At 44.7% G+C, this 22,612-nt stretch overlaps 1 protein-coding gene across 1 annotated transcript in view; it reads right to left on the bottom strand.

Moving 5' to 3' along the window:
• NWD1 (NACHT and WD repeat domain containing 1) overlaps window positions 1–22,612 on the bottom strand; it is a 121,634-nt gene that overhangs the window by 62,878 nt on the left and 36,144 nt on the right. Inside the window, exons 4-7 of the mRNA XM_073559843.1 lie at window positions 15,744–16,098; window positions 10,754–11,109; window positions 10,320–10,640; window positions 9,633–10,231 (exon numbers count right to left, since the gene is read on the bottom strand). Coding sequence (XP_073415944.1) covers window positions 9,633–10,231; window positions 10,320–10,640; window positions 10,754–11,109; window positions 15,744–16,098 — 1,631 coding nt within the window. The remainder of the gene's footprint in view (window positions 1–9,632; window positions 10,232–10,319; window positions 10,641–10,753; window positions 11,110–15,743; window positions 16,099–22,612) is intronic.

A 22,612-nucleotide genomic window follows, 5' to 3' on the forward strand; every position in this document is an offset into this window, starting at 1 on the left:
CTACATACATACTACATACATGCTACATACATACTACATGCATGCTACATACATACTACATGCTACATACATACTACATGCATGCTACATACATACTACATATATACTACATACATACTACATACATGCTACATACATACTACATATATACTACATACATACTACATACATGCTACATACATACTGCATGCTACATACATACTACATACATACTACATACATACTACATGCATGCTACATACATACTACATATATACTACATGCATGCTACATACATACTACATGCTACATACATACTACATATATACTACATACATACTACATACATGCTACATACATACTACATGCATGCTACATACATACTACATGCTACATACATACTACATGCATGCTACATACATACTACATATATACTACATACATACTACATACATGCTACATACATACTACATATATACTACATACATACTACATACATGCTACATACATACTGCATGCTACATACATACTACATACATACTACATACATACTACATGCATGCTACATACATACTACATATATACTACATGCATGCTACATACATACTACATGCTACATACATACTACATATATACTACATACATACTACATACATGCTACATACATACTACATGCATGCTACATACATACTACATGCTACATACATACTACATGCATGCTACATACATACTACATACATGCTACATACATACTACATGCATGCTACATACATACTACATGCTACATACATACTACATACATGCTACATACATACTACATATATACTACATACATATTACATACATGCTACATACATACTGCATGCTACATACATACTACATACATACTACATACATACTACATGCATGCTACATACATAGCATGTAGTATTTATGTAGTATGAATGTAGCATGTATGTAGTATGTAGTATGAATGTAGCATGTATGTAGTATGCATGTTGTATGTATGTAGCATGTAATTTTTTTTTTTTTTTTTACATTTAACACATTAGCCGGATGATGGGACTACTACTGTCCCATCATTGGCTAATGTGTCAATCACTGTCATGGTAGCAGGCATCGCCCGATGGGACTTGTAGTCCCATCGGACGATGCCTGCACAGACCCCCGGAGCCTGCACAAACCACCGGCAGGCCGGCACAGCCCCCCGGCAGGCCGGCACAGCCCCCCGGAGCCTGCACAGCCCCCCGGCAGGCCGGCACAGCCCCCCGGCAGGCCTGCACAGACCACCGGCAGGCCGGCACAGACCACCGGAGCCTGCACAGACCCCCTGGCAGGCCGGCACAGCCCCCCGAAAGGCCCGTACAGACCCCAGAGAGGCTGTACAAGGGCAGGAAAGGGTTTTTCTTATTCCGATACCGGAAGTCCCATAGACTTGAATGGGACTTCCGGTATCGGAATCGGCGATACCGATACTTTTTTTAAAGATCAGCCGATACCATCCGATACGATACTTTGAAGTATCGGACGGTATCGCTCAACTCTAGTGGTGATCGATCTACTGAAGACCTTGCCATTGGAAGAGAGGAATCTGTGGCCAGAGAAGTTGCCAGATCTGGTAGACCTCTACAATCCCATACCTGTGAATTCCACCAACTGCACTCCAGCCTACCTAATGAGAGCAAGGCTTGGCAAGCTGCCTATGATTTGGATATGGGAGTCCTTACACCTGAGGTGACATCACCAGATGCTGACTGGGATAGAGAACGGCAGCAGCAGTACCGTAAAGTGCAAGAGTGCATGGAAAAGAGTCTAGCACAGGCAAGACAAAAGCAGGAAAAGAACTACAATCAACATGCACCTGCAGTTCCCCTGTCACCAGGAGAACAAGTCCTAAAGAGGAAAAGGAGGATGCATAAATTGGATGACCAATGGGAAGCTTAACCCTACACCGTCCTACCATCAAACTTTGACAACACCAAAGTGTGCCTTATCAGTAAGGATGGAGGAGAAACCTCATTAGCAGTATTGAGGGATCATCTGAAACTGTTCCCTGACCAACTAAAGGAAAAGATGGGAGAGCAAAACAACCTCCAGCCCATAGAGGAAGAAGAGAAAAAGGTCAGCACTGTACTCAGAGAATTTCCTGCAAACTGGACAAGAGTGGATCAAGCCATCGTAGCTCCTGTTCTAATCTTTCCCCAGCCTACTGCAACTGAAGTAGCAGAGACTCAAGACAACTCTGAAAGTCAGGAAGTTCAGGTAGCAGATGCCACACCAGCAGTGGAGCCAGAGGATCCTCGCCCTGCCAGTGGTGAATCTGTCATGCCCACAGTGAGTCTAAGAGTTCGCAAATGGCTACTACCCAGTTTACCAACAGCAGTAACCAGCGTCGGACTGGAGCACCTTGGGCCCACCAGAGAAAATCATTCTTGGGGCCCACTATGTAGCTACATAGAAATAAATACAAGACAACCAATTGTGCAGTATAACATGATAATATCCGGGTATAATATAAGGTTGTACATGTCTTAACTATGTAGCAGGAGTTGGGGTAGCCTCCCTCATAGAATATAAAGCAGCCCCCTCATATAGTATAATGCAGCCTCCTCATAGAATATAATGCAGCCATCTCATAGAATATAATGCTGCCCCCCTCATAGGGTATAATGCACCCCCTCATAGGGTATAATACTGCCCCCCTCATAGGGTATAATGCTGCCCCCCTCATAGGGTATAATACTGCCCCCCTCATAGGGTATAATAATGCACCCCCTCATAGGGTATAACGCTGCCCCCTCATAGGGTATAATGCTTCCCCCCCTCATAGGGTATAATGCACCCCCTCATAGGGTATAATGCTGCCTCCTCATAGGGTATAACACTATATAGATAGATAGATATGGGATAAATAGATCTATGGATAGATAGATAGATAGATAGATATAGAGATAGATAGATAGATAAATAGCTATAGATAGATAGAAAGATAGATATAGAGATAGATAGATAGAGATATAGATAGATAGATAGATAGATAGATAGATAGATAGATAGATATGGGATAAATAGATAGATCTATGGACAAATGGATAGATAGATATAAAGATAATAGATAGAGATAGATATAGATAGCTATAGATAGGTATAGAGAGAGATAGAAAGATAGATAGTCTATCTATCTCTATATCTATCTCTATATCTATCTAACTCTATATCTATCTCTATTTCTATCTCTATATGTAAGATAGAGACATATAGATATAGAGATAGATAGATAGATATAGAGATAGATAGATATACAGATAGAAATAGATAGATATAGATAGAGATAGATAGATAGATAGATAGATATAGAGATAGATAGATAGAGATAGATGGATAGATATATAGATAGATGGATAGATATAGAGATAGATCGATAGAAAGAGAGAGCGATATATATAGAGATAGATATAGAAATAGATATAGATAGATAGAGAGAGAGAGAGATATAGAGATAGATAGATATAGAAATAGATATAGAGATAGATAGATAGATAGATAGATATAGAGATAGAGAGATAGAGATAGATATACAGATAGATAGAGAGATATAGATTGACAGATAGATATAGAGAAAGATATAGAAATAGATATACAGTAGATAGATATAGAGATAGCTAGATAAATATAGAGATAGATAGATATAGATCGATAGATATAGAGATAGCGATAAAGATTGATAGATAGATATAGAGAGAGAGATATAGAGATAGATAGATATGGAATAAATAGATAGATCTATGGACAGATGGATAGATAGATGGATAGATAGATAGATATAATATATATATATATATATATATCTATATCTATTCTCTATATCTATCTCTTGATCTATCTATATATCTATTTATCTCTATATCTATCTATAGAGATATAAAAAAACCAAATCACAATACTCACCTCTCCTCCTCGCTCCCACGCTGATGCCTGCTTCAGACTCAGGAGCTGTCCCGTCTGCCAGACACACAGCGGGTGCGCGATGAAGTGACGTCATCGCGCATTGCCTGTGAGTCAGGAGCAGAGGTGACTCATGGGAGAGAGACGCTCTCTCTTCCATTGCAATTGAGGGCAGTGCCGGCTGCCCAGGCTGGGGGGCAGGGCCCCGGGGAGTGCAGCCCGAGAGTGAAATGATATTCATTGCTTGCCACGCCCATGTGGGCGTGGGAAGCAGTGAATATTCATTTCTCTTTAGTAGCGGGGACAGGGGCTCCTGCCTCCTGACACCCGCTGCTGCTTCACTGGCACAGGGCCCCCATAGCAGCTGTGTGGTGTGCCGCTATTAGCAGCAGACCACTGGCTGGGGGCCCCTGGAGCAGTGGGAGCCCTAGGCAACTGATGGCCCTGTATGCCAGCAGGTGCCAGGGCCCACCAGATGCCAGGGCCCACCGGAGAATCCTCCGGTTCTCCGGTGGGCCAGTCCGTCGCTGGCAGTAACAGGCCCACTAAACCTAAATAGGCCATTAGAAGTACCCATGCTACGCAGATCTACCCGTAGTACAAAAGGTGAGATCCCAGTTTGATATAGAGATTAAAGTGCAAATAGAAAATGTAAACTGTACCTGTAAATATGCAACTTTTCAAGCTTATGTGCCTACAGAGACTCTGTAAGAACTTTTTGAATATCTTATTTTGTTTTGATGGACAATTGGGCCACAGGACTATGTGTGGCCAAAACAATTCTTGTATATAGCTACCAACTTGCTCAGGAATTGGACCATGGACATTGACGCATGGACTAATCGTCACAAGGACTATTATTAAGCTTTGGTTTTTGTAATTTTTCATTTTTGAAATCTTGTAACAGTTACAATTGTTCATTTGTTTATATATTCGCATGTTTTCTCAGTCCGGGAGTACTGAATTGCACTAGGGGGAATGTGGCGCTCCCAGGAGTATGGTCGCCACAGTGGCATTACCTTCCTCCTAGGGAGGGTGATGTCATGCTTGGAAGCAATGAAGGATCTCTCTACCAGGTAAATCCAGCACACAGCACAGTTCCCACTCTGGGCCAGCAGAGGGAGCTCTGAACCAAGCTGGGGGAGGAGCTGCTCTCTGGGGCCAGGAAAGAGAATTTAGTGAAGTTCGTGTTAAGAAGGCAAAGAGTGTGGACGTGGAAAAGAGGAGCTGGAGGATTGAGCAGAATTCAGGCTCACTTCTAGCTGTAAGCGCATGGTCCGGAGTCCGGTATCCAAGGTTGTATGGATGCGGATGGTCCTGTAGCAGAAACCGGAGGAACGAGAGGCTGTAAATACTCCATTCTCAACTAAGAGTCGGAGGCACAGCAGTAACTTGTGTGAGCCAGAAAGAGGATACTACAGCTGTCTGCCTTACGAGGGGAGTTCTAAAAGAGAGCAAGCAAGAGGAACTTCAGTGTAACTCAGTACTGCAAGTGCTCCAGATAAGCGTTAGAAAGCATACTACACAACCCATCTGCATAGAGAGATTCCTAAGTTGTTTTCAGGCTGATCAGTCCCTGTTCCATCTGTAATCTGGATCCTGGACTGCACTTACAAAGCAAAGTAAAGGTAAAGGAAATTGCACCCTGTTGTGTCATTGCCTTCTTCTTGCAACCCCTTCAGCACTGCTACATCTCTGTGCCTAACTCTGCACCCTCTTCCTCAACACCTATTACCACTGCCCTGAGACTACAGCTCTACCTGTGGGGAGCTCTTACATCTTGCTGCCATATACCATCTGTCCCAGAGGATCTGCCTGCAGCGTCGGCTTAACCCCTTCATTGTCGAGCACCACAGGTGGCGTCACGTATCATCCACCTATAAACTTTATCCAGCTACGTTTCACCCTTTTTGCATGGACGCTCAGGGCCACAGACCGGGTCACCGCCACCGTGACACTTCCCTCTGAGACACCGGCCCGGTACCGAGTAACCCCACTGCCCTGGCGGGCGATCCATATACCCTGTAATATTATACTTTTCAAGAAAGGCATCCAGACCCTTCTTAAATTTTAGTAGGGAATCACTCATTACAACATCATATGGCAGAGAGTTCCATAGTCTCACTGCTCTTACAGTAAAGAATCCATGTCTGTGATTATGCTTAAACCTTCTTTCCTCCAGACGTAGAGGATGCCCCCTTGTCCCCGTCACAGGTCTAAGAGTAAAAAGATCATTAGAAAGGTCTTTGTACTATCCCCGCATATATTTATACATTGTAATAAGATTACCCCTAAGCCTTCGATTTTTCAAACTAAATAACCCCAAATGAAATAGCCTATCTTGGTATTGCAGACCCCCCAGTTCCCTAATAACCTTGCTCGCACTTCTCTGCACCCGCTCCAGTTCAGCTATGTCTTTCTTATACACCGGAGACCAGAACTGTACACAGTATTCTAAGTGTGGTCACACTAGTGACTTATATAGAGGTAAAATTATGTTCTCCTCATGAGCATCTATGCCTCTTTTAATGCATCCCATTATTTTATTTGCCTTTGCAGCAGCTGCCTGACACTGGCCACTAAATGTCAGTTTGTCGGCCACTCATACACCCAGGTCTTTTTCAGTGACAGTTTTGCCCAGTGTTTTACAACAAAGCACATAATTATACATCTTGTTTGTTCTACCCAAGTGCATGACCTAAGGGCCCCGTCACACATAGCTAGTTTTGTGACGCAACAGCGATCTCACCAGCGAGATCGCTGTGTGTGACAGCGATCAGCGACCGGCCCCCCTGCCGGTATCGCTGATAGTTGATGGAAAGCCCTGGACATTTTGGGGGTTGCTGGTAACTAAGGTATACATCTGGTTTCTAAGGGGGCGCGCTGTGCCTAGAAGCCCGATGTGTACCTTAGTTACCAGCGCACTGATGCAGGGAGCTGGTAACCAAGGTACACATCGGGTTTCTAAGTGACGCACGCCCCTTAGAAACCAGATGTGTACCTTAGTTACCAGCTCCCTGCATCAGCACGCTGGTAACTAAAGTACACAGCGACGCCGCGCGCTTGGCGTCGCTGGTGCTGATCGCTGGTGAAGCTGTCTGTTTGACAGCTCACCAGCGATCATGTAGCGACTCACCAGCGATCCTGACACGTTGATATCGTTGTCGGGATCGCTGGTGAGTCGCTATGTGTGACGGAGCCCTTACATTTATCCCCATTAAAGCTCAATTGCCATTTATCAGCCCAAGCTTCTAATTACATAAATCCTCCTGTAATATAAAATTATCCTCCTCTGTATTGATTACCCTGCAGAGTTTAGTGTCATCTACAAATATTGAAATTCTACTCTCTATGCCCCCTACAAGGTCATTAATAAATATGCTAAAAAGAAGCGGGCCCAATACTGACCCCTGTGGTACCCCACTGCTAACCGTGACCCAGTCCGAGTGTGCGCCATTAGTAACCACCCTTTGTTTCCTATCCCTGAGCCAGCTTTTAACCCACTTATTTTCCCCTATCCCCATTGTTCTCATTTTATGCATCAACCTTTTGTGTGGCACCGTATCAAAAGCTTTTGAAAAGTCCATATACACCATGTCCACTGCATTCCCTTGGTCCAGTCCAGAACTTACCTCTTCATAAAAGCTTATCAGATTAGTCTGACAGAAATGGTCCCTTGTAAACCCATGTTGATATTGGGTAATGACGTTATTCTTCTTCAGATACTCCAGTATAGTATCTCTTAAAAAATCCTCCAGGATTTAACCCACAGTTTAGGTTAAACTTACTGACCTATAATTTCCAAGTTCAGTTTTGTCCCCTTTTTGAATATTGGCACCACATTTGCTATACGCCAGTCCTGTGGTACACACCCTGTTATTATGGAATCTTTACAGATTAAAAATAATGGTGTATCTATGACTGTACTTAATTCCTGCAGTACTCGGGGGTGTATCCCATCCGGGCCCGGGGATTTGCCAATTTTAGTGATTTTTAGACACTGCCGTACTTCCTGCTGGGATAAGCAGGTGACATTTAATGGAGAATTTTTTTTATCACTGATCATGTTATCCGTCATGGGATTTTCTTGTGTAAATACTGTTGAAAAAAAGTCATTTAGCATATTGGCTTTTTCCTCATCCTCATCCACCATTTCTATGTAGTTAAAGAATATTTTGGGATTATTTTTACTTTCTCTGGCAATGAGTCTCTCTGTCTCAATCTTTGCTGCCTTGATTTGCTTTTTACAGAATTTATTTAATTTTATGTATTTATTTAATGCCTCATCAATACCTACTTGCTTTAATTCTCTAAATGCTTTCACCCCTGTGATATCTTTGGCTCCCAGCTTTGTGTCCCCTGTGATCTATGTGCCCTCTGTGATTTTTTGCCCCCTAGCTATATGCCCCCCGTGATCTCTGTGCCCCCTGCTATGTGCACTCCTGTGATATCTTTAGCTCCCAGCTTTGTGCCCCGTTATCTATGTGCCCCCTGCTATGTACCCCCTGTGATGTTTGTGCTCCCATGTGCCCCCTGTGATCTGTCACCCAAAACTATGCGCCCCCCAACTATATGCACCCCTGTGATCTCTGTGCCCCCCCACCCCTGTGATCTTCGTGTCACCCCTCTGTGATCTGTCCCCCCCGGTGATCTATGAGCCTCCCCGACGATCCCTGTCCCCACCCAGTGCTTTGTATTCCCCCACAGCTGTATGTGTTCCCCAAGTGATGTGTATATTTCCCAGTGCTGCATTTACCCTGAAAGTGCTGTATATCCCCCCGAGTACTGTATATCCTACCACCTGTGATATATATAGCCCCCAGTGATGGAGAAGCAGCTTCAGCCGTCACATTAAGGGTACGTGCACACGTTGCGGATTCCGCTGCGTTTCCGCAGCGGTTTTGGCCGCTGCAGACCCGCAGCAGCTTTAGCTGCGGTGTACAGTACCATTCAAATGAATGGGGAAAAAAAACCGCTGTGCCGACGCTGCGGAAAAATCCGCGCAGATTTGCTGCGGTTTTGAATCCGCAGAAAGAATTGCATGTCAATTCTTTCTGCGGAAACCGCTGCGGGTTCCTATCTCCACCATTGTGGAGATAGTGAATCCGCAGGACCAAACCGCAGGCAAAACCGCAGATAATCCGCAGGTCTTTTGACCTGCGGATTATCTGCGGTTTTTGCAAAATCCGTGCGGATTAATCCGCAGCGGATTCCGCAGCGTGTGCACACACCCTAAGGGTGGTTTACCGTAATTAATTGTTTGACTAAATATACCGGGGTAATTTTCAAGGTGATCATTTTTGTGTGGCCCTCGAATGATGGTAGAAATTTTCAAATGGCCCCCGGATCGAAAAGGGTTCCCCACCCCTGGCTTAGATACATTTTTTTGCTTTTTGAAAAGTCCCAGATACACCCTTTTTTGAATTGCTATTTCTGGTGTACCTTGGTTTTGTTAAAGGGTAGAGAGCATGATAGGGAGGAGATAAGTTGGCAGGAAAAAAGTAATAATTGAGCAGCAAGCTTATTCTTTTAGAACTGTTGTTTACATATAAGAGTGGAACACTACATTACCACAAATACTTGGGAGATCTATCAGTTCACCCTCAAGTAGTAATGACCAGGGGAGAAGTATCCTTACTATTACTACTAATATCAAAACTTCAGATAGGAGAGGTAATAGAGAAAATAGATAATACGAATATATTTACCTGGATGCCACAATGTACCCTAAAGCATGGGAAATTAGCACTTTGCCATGAAGCTTTTCCAAACGCTCATATAACTGGTGTACAGCTTCTTTTGTGTTACTGGCAATACGGAGCTCTGAGGTTGGTGTATAAGATGACCACCTCTTGGCCTCATCAAATGCCAATTTAAGAAGTAAGGGTTGTCCACATTTCCTAAAACTGTCCAACACAATGTTCTGTTGTGAATGAGTCAGCTTACGTCCAACTGAAGACATGAGCATTTCAATCACCTGGCCTCCTTGCTCAGCAGAAAGCGATTGAACTTCCAAGTACGATGTTTCATCCAAGATGTTTTTTCTTAGTGTTTTCAGGATGTCTCCCTCTTCAGGTAAAGTAGACAACACAATGTGTACATTCCTTGGGCATTCTTTGGGCAGCCAGTGAAGATGATGGGCACCTTCTGACTGAGAAAGCTGATCAAGTGAATCCAGAAATAACAACAAAGTCTCTGTTTTTCTACTAGACACTAATGTGAGAATCTGGTGAAAAAACCTTACAGTTTCATTGTAAATATTAGTAACCTGAGGGGTGGGTGGCGGTAAGTCCATTGTTAAGCACACCTTCATGGAGATACAACACAATATTGTAAGATTGCAGAAATCATTATGAAATATAACAGTATGTGACATATCATATAAGGAAACCTACCTGATAACAAATACTCTTCAAAACATCATGGATATCTGAGCTTTGTGGTGACGTGCCAAAAAGTCGAAGTACCAATATATAATTCCCTTTATTGCCGAACAGATGTTTGACCATATTGAAAGCTTTGCATATCAGAGCAGTTTTTCCTGACCCAGAAGCTCCATAGATAACAAGAGGGGGTCGCATCTCTTTCTCGTTGACATGACCTACAATTCTTTGCAACATATCCTGTCTTCCACAAAATACTTCTGATTTCTTGCGAGATTGAAGCAAATGGTGTGTGACTTCTTGCATGAGCCAACCTAACCATGAATACTCTCTCTGAAAGTAAAAAAAAAAACGTTTTATTCATCTATACATTATATTTTTGTGTATATGCCCATCAAAGAACATGCTTTAAAATATTAATGGTTGTAATCAGCGATATACCTGACCTGTGTTTCTGGCAGGTCAGCATCCTTTCTGGATAAAGATTTAAGTATCTGATGATTGACCACAGCAATAACTTGGTCACAAAGTTCCTGCAAGTATATTCCTTTGGATAATTGTTTACTTATTTCGACTGTATGAGTCTTAATTTTATCAGGATACTTCTGTGCTACCCTGGTCTTTAGGTCTTCAAGAAGCTCTTGAGCTTCTGTGTCTGGACTTCCATCTTCTGTGATATCTATGAGGTAGCGGACCATGTCTTTATTGAGATCCATATCCATCACTTCCCTAAAGAAGAGCGTACAGCCTGCTTGTTTGGTTCCAGGGGCCAAGAGTCCACATTCAATTTCCCATTCTGTCACTACAAAAGATTGGGAAAAAAAACAGTAAGAAATGATCTTATCTCTACCAAAAGCTGGGCATACATTTTTGATTGTTTAGCCGACAGCCATCTGATCACTCTCCCATACACAGGAGCACTGTTTGCCCTCATCTTGAAAGGAGCAAAGGAGTGCATGATCAGCCATTTGTTGTCTGTGGGACAGCCAGAGAAATATTCTTTCAGCCCTTGGCTATTTCTAGCAGTTCTATTAACAAAAAAGAAAGTAAAAACCTAGCAAGCACACCTCCCGCTCTACTTAGGATGGGGTCCTGTGCTTGCAGTTCCAGAGCATATGGATAGGGGATAACTTGCAATTTTAGATAAGAATGATATTCAGCAAGATATAAGGCACCATAATTAGAATAATAAGATGTATGCATATAGTAGGTCAATCATTATGGTTCTAGTATACAGGACAAATACATGACTGATTGTGAAAAAACATGAAAGGAGAAAAGAAAAACAATCAACTAGGTCAATTATGATATAAAATTAACAATGCTTTATTAAACTTTTCATATCAAAAAGCCCACAAGTGAAAGGGGGAGAACAAAAGGTGCATTAGTGCTTGCAAAAAAAAATTCAAAGGACGTCGAATGCATGCGGAAGGTCTTAGCATATAAAAAAGAATCATACTGCTAAATAGCCATAGAGTACTGAATAATCAGACCATTTGTCCCTGAGGGATGACCGTATTATATTAACCAGGGTAAAAACAAGAAAAATATGCCATACATTACTCCATAATACTTAAACCACAAGTGGCATAAAGATAATATGTTTAAATATAGTTAGTCAGTCTTACCCAGGTAAGTAAATCAGGGACACTGCAGCAGCCACGTCCACACCAACGCGCGTTTTGACGTTCCCTTGGTCATGGGACGAAGGCATCGCCGAAACACGCGTTGGGGTGGATGTGGCTGCTGCGGTGTCCCTGATTTATTTACCTGGGTAAGACTGACTAACTATATTTAATCATATTATCTTTATGCCACTTCTGATTTAAGTATTATGGAGTAATGTATGTGTCACGATCCATCCTTGGATCCGTGGCAGATCTGGATTCTCACATATAAACTTTTTTCCTTTCAGGCCTTCGAGAGTTAATGTCAGTTCCCCCCCCCCCCCCATGCCTTCTGGTGTAATTACATGGCTGTTGAGTTTGCTGATGCAGGTGGTGATCACTCCCACCTTCCTTCAAAGGGTCACCTGATGCATCAGCTGACCGTCGGTGTTAGAGGTCATGCTGCAGTGACCATTCAGGGGAGAAGGAGCTTGCTGGGAGCAGTGGTGCCTCAGCTGTTTATGGTGTATCTGGTGTTGTGATCCTGCTGTGTGGTGCTTTACAGTAGAAAGCTAAGCATTGTTTGTCTTTACCTTGTTTGTCATATCTTTCCTTGGTGTCGTATTAGTGCAGCGGTGGGACCAGTGTCCACACTTGCCAATTCCCTACTTAGGGATAGGTGCAGGGCAAGCTAGGGCTAAGGTATCCTGCTCGGTGACGGTTTGAAAGAAGCCATATAGGGATGTCAGGCAGACCAGGGCACATCCTTAGGAGAGTGCAGGAGGTGTCCATTCCACCTGGATACACCGCTTCCAGTGGGGCGAATTTAAATAATAAGACATGTAGCTGGATACGCCGCCTCCAACAAGCGAATTTAGGTATTACACGTAAATCTGGAAACCCCGCCTCCAGTAAGGCGAATTTAAATAATAAAGGGGAACCTGGGTAACATTAACAATGGTGGGCCCTGCAATAGGGAATAGGGAAGTGGAGAACTCCTGTACTCCCCTGAGCCAGTGTCCCTGCACTCCTAACGTTCCCTCAAGACCACTCCTCATTAGGGAAACACAAACAGAGGGGACGCCCAGATCCTGAGTTCACCCCACCACTACCTGAAACTTCAGGTTAATGACAAATGCACCGCTGGTATTGGCAATGTATGTTCTGGAGGCACCACTCATCTCCACAGCGCCGACCTGGGGAATGAGTTTATGTATGTGTATGTTTGCTATGAGCTGATCAGACTCCACAACATACTTCCACAAGATGTTTTTTGGTGGCCACCCATACACGCTCGTGCACACACAGGTCCGGACCTGAACGTTTATTGCCACACATTCATTTGTCATAAATTTGGTGAACTCATTCTGGACTCGACAACAGAGGAGTCCCCCTGTGTCCACACTCACACCCCCGCTATTCACCAAGGGACACCACCCTCCAACCCTTTCACCATGAGGTCTGTGCCTCCCAGGGTTGGTTAATGGCGAGGGGTGAGATTTGTCCCTACTCCCCCGCAGCACACCTGCCGCTCACACCTGGAGGAGAAGGGGACAGGAATATGGAGGAAATATACACTCGCTGGTCGCCTTCCTCCAAACGACCAGGAGGTGCGGCTTCTTCGGTGGTATAGAAGATTTGGCGTGTGCCCCGTGGACTATCGCACCAGTCTGCTCACTACACGGACGTACCCCTTCACCTCGGGGAACCCCAGATAGCACCATGGGGATCACCAACTCCACCCACCTGTCTGGTTACGTCCACCTGTATGAACAAGTCCCGCTCACCAGCAGCGACTCAAGGGGACTTTTGCCAGACCCGCAATTTGCCAAAGCTGCCATTTTGATTTCCTGGTTGCCTGAGCAGAGGCCCCAGACCCTGATAACTGCTGCTGCAGCAGCTCTAACACACCATGCCGCTCCTTACTCACCTCAGTGAGGCCCGGCAGCAATTACTCAGCGGTCTCCACATGGCCAAGGCTAACCAGAAAAAAAAATGTAGGGTTGGTGATAAAGTCTGGGGAGCGGGGGTTGGTGATAATGTCATGGTCACGTGTGTCTGGACGCAGCGAGTACCGCAAGGCAAACCCATATGACACACGTGACCCTGGATACACCGCCTCCAGTGGGGCAAATTTAAATAATAAGACGTGCAGCTGGATACGCCGCCTCCAACAGGCGAATTTAGGTACTACACGTAAATCTGGAAACCCCGCCTCCAGTAAGGCGAATTTAAATATTAAAGGGGAACCTGGGTAACATTAACAATGGTGGGCCCTGCAATAGGGAATAGGGAAGTGGAGAACTCCTGTACTCCCCTGAGCCAGTGTCCCTGCACTCCTAACGTTCCCTATGTCGGTTCCGCACCGGGCGACGCACAGGAACCTAAAAACCCTAGCTCGCCCTGAACCTAAACCCTCACTAGGGAATTTGTTGGTGCAGAAACTAATCCCACCACTGCACTACATGACATGAGGGAAAATGACAATACAGGGGAAACATCACTTAGCTTTGCTCTGTTGCGTACGCTCCTAGCAACAGAGCCCACCACCTGTGTGCATCTTCTCCTCCACCCGGTTCCATCACCATAACTGGATCCTTCACCATAGAGCAGCCTTGGAGCAGAGTCCACCACCAATTGCAGAAGTCCAGTAACAGAGTCCCAAAGATGAGTTCAGCTCCTGCCCAAAAAGTCAAACATGCTTGAGTCCAGCTCTCAGCAACCAAGTCCCGCATGCTGAGTGCAACTCTCTCCATAGTCGTCACTCCACCAAGCCATGCAAGCACTTCCTGCCGACACCATAAACTGTAACTCCACCAAGCCATGCCAGCCCTTCTTGCAGACCACATAGCTGCCACTCGTCCCCTCTGGCTGGGCTGCGCAGGACTCATTTTCAGCTCCTTCCTCAGCCAGGCTTGCTTCCCAAATGACGAACACAATATCACCAACAGTGATTGAACAACCCTGAGACTCATTTATAGAGCCTCACACCTGATTTATAATTATGTGCACATTAAACCAAAGAACTAAAGTGCGATACCACTCACCACCACCGGAGCAACTTAGAATGAACGACACCACGTGTAATAATTCTAATGGCCACCGGGGGCAATCACACCACTTTGGCACCTAGCCAAAGGAAAAAAAGTTCACTTATCCATTTAATCTGTCAGATCCACGCTGGATCATGACACCCCCATTACCTATATCAGGGCCCACCATTGTAATTGTGTCCCCGGTGTTCCTTTGTTTGTTGTGTTGTTGGTGACCGACCTACTGGTGGGTGGTTTCATACCTGGTCAGTCACTATCATGACAGTATGGCATATTTTTCTCGTTTTTACCCTGGTCAATATAATACTGTCATCCCTCACGGACAAATCGTCTGATTATGCAGGATTTTAGATAAACCACTTTGTGTGATTAGGGATGTTGGGTGACTGTCACAGTAATTTCATAGGCCAGCTTATGGGTTATCTAATTCTGAACCCAAGTGCAGAATACAACCAGTCCTATGTAGCTTTTATGATTTCCAGAAATTGAAAATTTTAACTCTTTTTTCTTTCAGATGATCTTTGGAAAATTAAAAGTGTAGCCTGATCAAATACTATGAGCCACTATCCTACTTTTTTCTTTGTAGCAGTTTTGATACATCTCTCACATTATTTTCCAAACTTTTTCGAAGTTTGTGTGATGATTCCACTGGCAACTAATTCTATGTGGTTATTGCAGTGGTGTGGAGAAAATGCATTACTTTTATAAGGTGTTTACAAATCTACATAGTGAATGCCCTATGCTATATATTCCACACATATTGCATATATACAAACCTGATTTATAATAATTATGTTTTTGCTCGACAGTAATCAATCCTTCGATGTATGCAGCTTGTGCAGCTGAGCGTAAAGCACTTGATAGCCGCCTTTCAACTTCTCTCCACTCTTTGGCTTCTTTTGACTGAATTTCTACATGGGAGGGATCCTTATTAGAGAAATGAGGGAAATGCACTGTTATGGGCTGGAAGACATATGTGGGAGGAACAGCATTCATGTCTTTCCAAAACCACTGATTCAAAAGCTGAGCTTCATCACCATTCTTGAGGACTTTCTTGTATAATATGTCAAACTCTTCTTCACCTATATTTCGAGGTATTGGTCTAAATCCATAACGATTGCCTATTAATGCCTTAAAAAAACACACACAATAATTTCAGATAAATAAAAATCTGATAAATGCATAATTTAACACATTAATATTAGATACAAGAAATAAATGCAATATATGCCTGATAGATAAATATAGGATTGATTAATAGAAAATAAATATATATGATAAATAGATAGATAGATGAGAAAAAGGAGGCACATTCTAAAAAATTGTTCAAAACATTGGACTTTTGTTAGCCCACATGAGCTAATAAAAGTCCAACCTTTTGCATAATATATTAGAATGTGCCTCCTTTTTATTATTTTATCATAGTGCACAAGTTCAGTGTATAGCCATGAGGCTTTCCACCCACTATTTATTATTTTTTATTTTGTTCCACAGTGCTGTAATTAGGTAGATATGTGATAAGATAGACAGGTATGAGAAAAAACAAGCAAATAAAAAGAAAGAAAATACCGTAGTTAAATTTTGATAGACAGACAGACAGATAGAAACACACCACTTGGCTATGTTTCATCCTGCATACATGCACTATTGTTGAACACACGTAATTAAGCATACATTTGCTTTCATGGGTATTAAAAAATCCCTCAGGGGAGGTTTCTTGACGGTTTGTGTTGTAATGTTAAAGGCACCCAGGGGAGGTTTGTTGTCTGTCATTGGTATAGATAAAGGACAGGTAGCTGCACAGTTATATCCAATGTCTGGACTAGTTTGTGATTTGTATGTAGTATTATTTATAGTAAAATACAGAATGCACTGCACAATCACAGGTTCAATACATTCAGTTTTATTTTATTGCTGACATTCTTAGTGTCATGAAGTATATGCCCCCTTCCCGATATTTCGTGCTGTATATTTTGCAAAGCATTTCTTTGTGTACCTGAAGCCATTCATTCATCATTGGACGCTTTCCCCATATATTCTATGGAGGACATATTTACTTAATTAATTATTGCATTTTATTTCTATCGTCAACGTTTTACAATTGCGGTAATTTCTTACTTATAGAATCTTTTCAGAATGCATTAAATAGTTTTAAAATTATTCATTTTATAATTGAGAAGATTCATTTCACCTTTTTATTGGTGGTAGTAAAAGATTGTTTGAATGCCAAAGAATTTAATTTTATTTGTAAAGTATTTTGTTAATATTATCTTAATATGTAATACTAGAGGTGGGCCCGATGCTATCACATCAGGAGGGAAGTGTGTATGTGGGGTGTGGGTCCCGAAGCTGCCTGCCCACCCTCCTCCGTGCAGTCACAGCCGGCAGAAAAGATGGTGGTTTGCGGCCTGTTCTGAAGATGGGGTGCGGCGGCGCCACCAGAGGGTACCCGCTCCCATCTCCAGCACAGGCGGCAAGCCGCGGTCTTTCTTGCTGGCTATGACTGCACGGAGGTGAGTGGGCAGGCAGTGGCGGGATCTGGAGCGTGTAGTCAGGCGGCGGGTCCTGGTGCCATCGGGGGGGTCCGGCGTGGGTGTCCCGGCAGTGTCCCGCTGGTGGTACTGCGGAAGGGCCTGGTACCACCACCGGGTGCCATATTGGAAAACCCATCACTTGGGTATTCCAATATGGCGGTCGGCATGCTTCCGGTCAGTGCGGTGAATTATGGGATTTGAGGACATCCAGACGGAAGTGGATGACGGACAACTTTAAGTAAATATATATTAGATACTACCTCCAGTTTGAGGGCCATTGCTATCTAAATGAAACCAAAAGGGTAGACTTCACAAAAATGGGATCAATAAGCAGTGCAAAAACATTATCATGTCAAATGACTCCAAATTTCTGTTGCACCATGCTGAAACCCTCCTGTCAGGTATTAACTGATCTTTGCACACACTGGATCCTTTAATGTACAGTTGTAACTGGTTGAGAGTTTTACCTCTTTAAACCCTCATTTTTTTTACGTGTACCGTATATACTCGAGTATAAGCTGATCCGAGTATAAGTCGAGGTACCTAATTTTGCCACAGAAAACTGGGTAAGCTTATTGACTCAAGTATAAGCTGGGTATGCATTGTCGCCTCATCCTTGTCCTGGTATGTGGCTCCCCCTGTCCTGTCCTGTATGTGGCTCCACCCATCCTGTCCTGCTGTGTGTGGCTCCCCTTGTCCTCTATGTGGCTCCCCCTGTCCTGTATGTGGCTCCCCCTGTTCTGTATGTGGAACACCTCCATTATGTCCTGATATGTGTGGCTCCCCGTCTCGCATTCCACAGCTCCCTCGTCCCATCATGCATGGCTCAGCCCCCCGTCCCATCGTGCGTGAATTGGCCCCCCGTACTACTCACCCTTGCCAGCAATGACTCGTGTATAAGCCAAGAAGGGCGATTTCAGCACAAAAAAATGTGCTGAAAATCTCGGCTTATACATGAGTATATACGGTATATATTTGTGCTGCTGTTTTGTAATTTTGTGTAACTTGTGTAAACTCTATGTTATTGCACTATGTATATTGCAGGGACAGTGCAGTCTGGGTTGTGGCCTGTAGAGTTAGAAATATAAGAGTTATCTATATGAGGAGTTAGTTGGGGAATAGCTGGGAATGTCTACCTGTGTTTAGTCAGTCAGGGGACTGACCGCTGTGTGCTCCGGTGAGCTATATGCCCAAGCTGCCTGACTACTCTGTAACGTTAAATGGTATTCCCAGCCATCCATGGGGGAAACTTAGAGAAGACCAAGGTACAGCAGAGCCAGCAGCAGAAAGGAAACGAGTAGAGGAAGAATGAAGGTCACCATAAAAGTGTACGGGCAGGTCCCTCCAGAATGTGGCAGATAGCCTCGTAGGCTGGATCTCTGATGTCCGGGGCGAAACGGATGGGAGAACACTTCACCATGGTAACGCTTGACAGGGAGAACACTGAGGAGTCTTTTGAGATGCTCCGTCCCGCAGAAACACTTAGTGATGCAAGGAACAGTGAAGGTAAAGATGAAGTATTGTGCGATCTTTACTGTGATGAAAATGCTGGATACTACGTGGACATGCTGTGTCTTGAAGTAAATAAATATGTTCAGTCAAGAGTTGCCCTGGACTGTGTCCCTATTATTTGGGATCCAGGACCAGCTTCAAGTCAGCGCAGCAAAGAAGACTCTGACAACACCGTGAGTACCGATTGTAACATGCAAGAGAAAATGTACCGTTTTCCTGTAGATGGAGGCCAGAGTGTACAATGTCTGACAACCTCAACCACGACTACCGCCCTGACCGACCTTTACAATTGTCAAAGTCGGCAGGATGCCGACACCTTACAGTGTGGAGGAATCGCAAGAAAAGAAGAAGATATTGATTCAAGCGTTCCCGATGTGAACAGCAAAAAACCTATAAAGATTTGGATGTGACAAGTTTGACCCGAAGAGTGCGGGTGGAAGATACTGCAATTGTGAGTAAATTACCAGATGTGACTGAAGAGCTGGATTTGTCAACAACTGTGCTTGTGACGGACATTGTGAGTGACAAGATGGAGGCCATGAAGATGGAGGACTTTTGTGCCAAAAATGACTGAAATGACACCCTTTGTGGGTGTGACGGTGTAGCAATGGTGCCAAAAGTTGACTGTCAGTACCCCCTGGTCTGCCTTTGGTGAGCACGATGAAGAACAAGGACTCACCCCTTACAACAGGATGCAACACCATGGGAGGAGTGGCTAGAAGCGGAACTAGTGTGCAGCTGCGGCGGCATAGGCTGCGTAGAATTAAAATGGCGGCAGGAGGAGGAAAGAATACAACACAGATGGAAGGAGGATGCCGCCGCAGAACAGTACCTGTCACTGGAGGAGAAGAGTCACCAGTGTCTGCCGGAACCCGAGCTACCACGTCCACGTTGTCATGATCTCAGTGCAGGTTTGACTCGCACACGTGGGGTTAATGTTTGGAACCAGTGCTGATGACTGGCATTTCTGGGGTTAAAGGTTGTGATCCCGGTGCAGGCTTACCTGCACACCTGGGGCTATGATTGTGGCCTCTCCCTGGTTCTGGGGGAGGCTTCTTATAGCCTCAGGACGCTCCCATCCCTGTCAGTTATACTCTTGCCCTTGGCATTGTGTGGTGACCCCTGAGTGTGTTTGTGCTGTGTTCTGGTTACTTGATTCTCTGTGTATGACTCGGTCTGTTCCCTGGATATCGCTTTGGATTCTGCCTGGTACCTTATATGTCTGTTTGGTTTTGATCTCTGCTTGGCCCTGATTATCCGCTCTGTCTCCTCCCTGGTACTGTACTGTGATCCTGTGTATGATCTTTGGCTTTGTCTGACCTCTCATCTGTTTATCTCTCCTGTACCTCGCTGGTCTGTACTGTGCATAACCTCTGCTTTGCTTGGACTCTGAGTTCTCTTCCTTCTCTGTGTGCAGGACGCTAAGCCCCGCCCCCTTGCAGTCACATGACCATTCACATGACCATAGGTCCTATGCTGGCTTCCTAAACTTCAGCATCCACAGGTCCTGTGCATCGGTACTTTCTGGCTGTACCTGACCCCGGTACCCCTACATTGCGGGTGAGTCACTGCTCAGCGGAGGCTACACGCCGGCGCTGACACTCAGGACACGCGCACTGGCTCAGTGAGCAAGTACAGTGCGGTGTTCCTGACACACGTAGCCTGGAACACCATCTACCTGAGCCAGAACCAGCGATCGCCCCCGTCGGAACATCTGTCGGAAAAGCGTGCTGTACCGGAGGCACGGGACGCTAGGCCGCAGCCTCCGCGATGACTTGAACAGGAGTCAGAGCATCATCGGGAGGCGGAACCTTCGTGTCCGGAGCTCGTTTCTTCAATCCAGCGGGGACTGGAAGTAAAGACAGCCCTGGAGGACCAAGAATCGGAAGAGAAGGCCACGCCAGAACTTTTCCATTGGAAGCCAGAGCATAAAGTAGCATAAGCGGAGGTATCTGTCATACGCGGGACGGACACGGAGCTTCAAGGTCACCAACAGTGAGTTAACCACGACCCCTGACACCAGAGGGCTGGTCCTTGCCGTGGCCTTCTACCCTGCTAGGCCTTACTGTCCCTCAGTCCACTGCCCCTTGATTTGTCCCACAGACATCGGGGGCAGGAGGTCCGATCCATGATGGGCACAGGTGCAGAGTCGGGCGCTCCCAGGGTCCACAAAGCAGAGCAGGTCCCGTCCTCAACCCCAGTGCAGTTAGTTGGATCACGAATATAATTGCAAAAGAAGTTGTGTGTAAAAGAGATTTGGGCTCAGCTACACCAACATGGGAGACCCCTACTAGAAGGAGACTAGGTCTCTTACTGCAAAAAGAACTGCCCTAGGTGCTAATATGCAGTGGCGGTGACATTGTGGCCAGAGGATAGCGACACAGGGCTATATGCGGGCCCAAGACCAGGACAGTCGGATCTACGTGCTGCTTCTGTCTCCACCACTGTCTGTGCTACACCTGACCAGTACATGGGCTCTGCGGCTGCAGAGTCCTCATCGACCGGAAGCAGGCATGGGATTACCAGGAGAAGGAGGCATGGTAAGCATGCTAAAGTGAGGATGTTATGTTGAATTGCAGAATAACTGAACTTGGTGCCTGTTGCACTGTACTGAACAGGGAGTGTTGTGCGTCCCCACAGGGCAGGGAGCCCTGCTACGCTCTGAAGTTAGAGTGCAACATGGCCGTTGTGGTCTACCAAGAACGTTGATACAGAACATTGTTTTTCTCGTTTTGTTGCACCTGATGTGCCCCTTCTGCTGAATAGCAGGACTCTGCTTTAATGGAACTATGGGTCCATGGACTTGGGCCGTTTGTGTACAGAGCACAGGACCGTGCTATCCGCAAAGGAAGGGGGACGACCTCCCATTAAAGGACCTTGACCAATGTAAATAAGTTAAAATGTGGGCTGACGGTGCCTACGGAAGGACTGTTCCCGGGCACTTGTATGCATGTTTCATTGGAAGTTGGTGCTCCCCTAAAAGGAAGGAGGATCACACTGAAAGACTGTAGGCCCCACAAGGAGGGTCATCTGTTCGTATTCGTGTGTTTTAATGGACATTGCCTGAGGACTGTCAGGTGGACTTGGTTCACATTGGGCTGATGTTTATATATATGTTCTCCCTGAGAGGAGTATCCTATGTACATATTAAAGGTTATTTTTCGCTATTGTCAAGGATCACAATGGTTAATGAACGGGAGAATGTAAGGGGTTGAGAGTTTTACCCCTTTAAACCCTCATGTTACGTGTACATTATATTTTATGGGGAGGTGGGCTGTATTATATTCTATTTGGGGCTACATTATATTCTATGGGGGGCTATATTATATTTATTATATTCTGTGGGGGGTGATAGCATCATACTCTATGAGGGGGCTACATTATATTCTATGGGGGCTGCATTTTACTATATGAGGAAGGCTACATTGTATTCTATGGAGGGGCTACATTATACTATATAAGGGGCTGCATTATACACTATGAGGGGGCTGCCGTATATTCTATGGAGGGGCTGCATTATACTATATGAGGGGAGCTGCATTATATTCTGTGGGGGTTACATTATATTCTGTGGTGGCTGCATTATACTCTGTGGGGTA

Source organism: Dendrobates tinctorius, unplaced genomic scaffold (genome assembly GCF_039654945.1).
Source record: "Dendrobates tinctorius isolate UK_male_01 unplaced genomic scaffold, ASM3965494v1 ptg000276l, whole genome shotgun sequence".
NCBI lineage: Eukaryota > Metazoa > Chordata > Amphibia > Anura > Dendrobatidae > Dendrobates > Dendrobates tinctorius.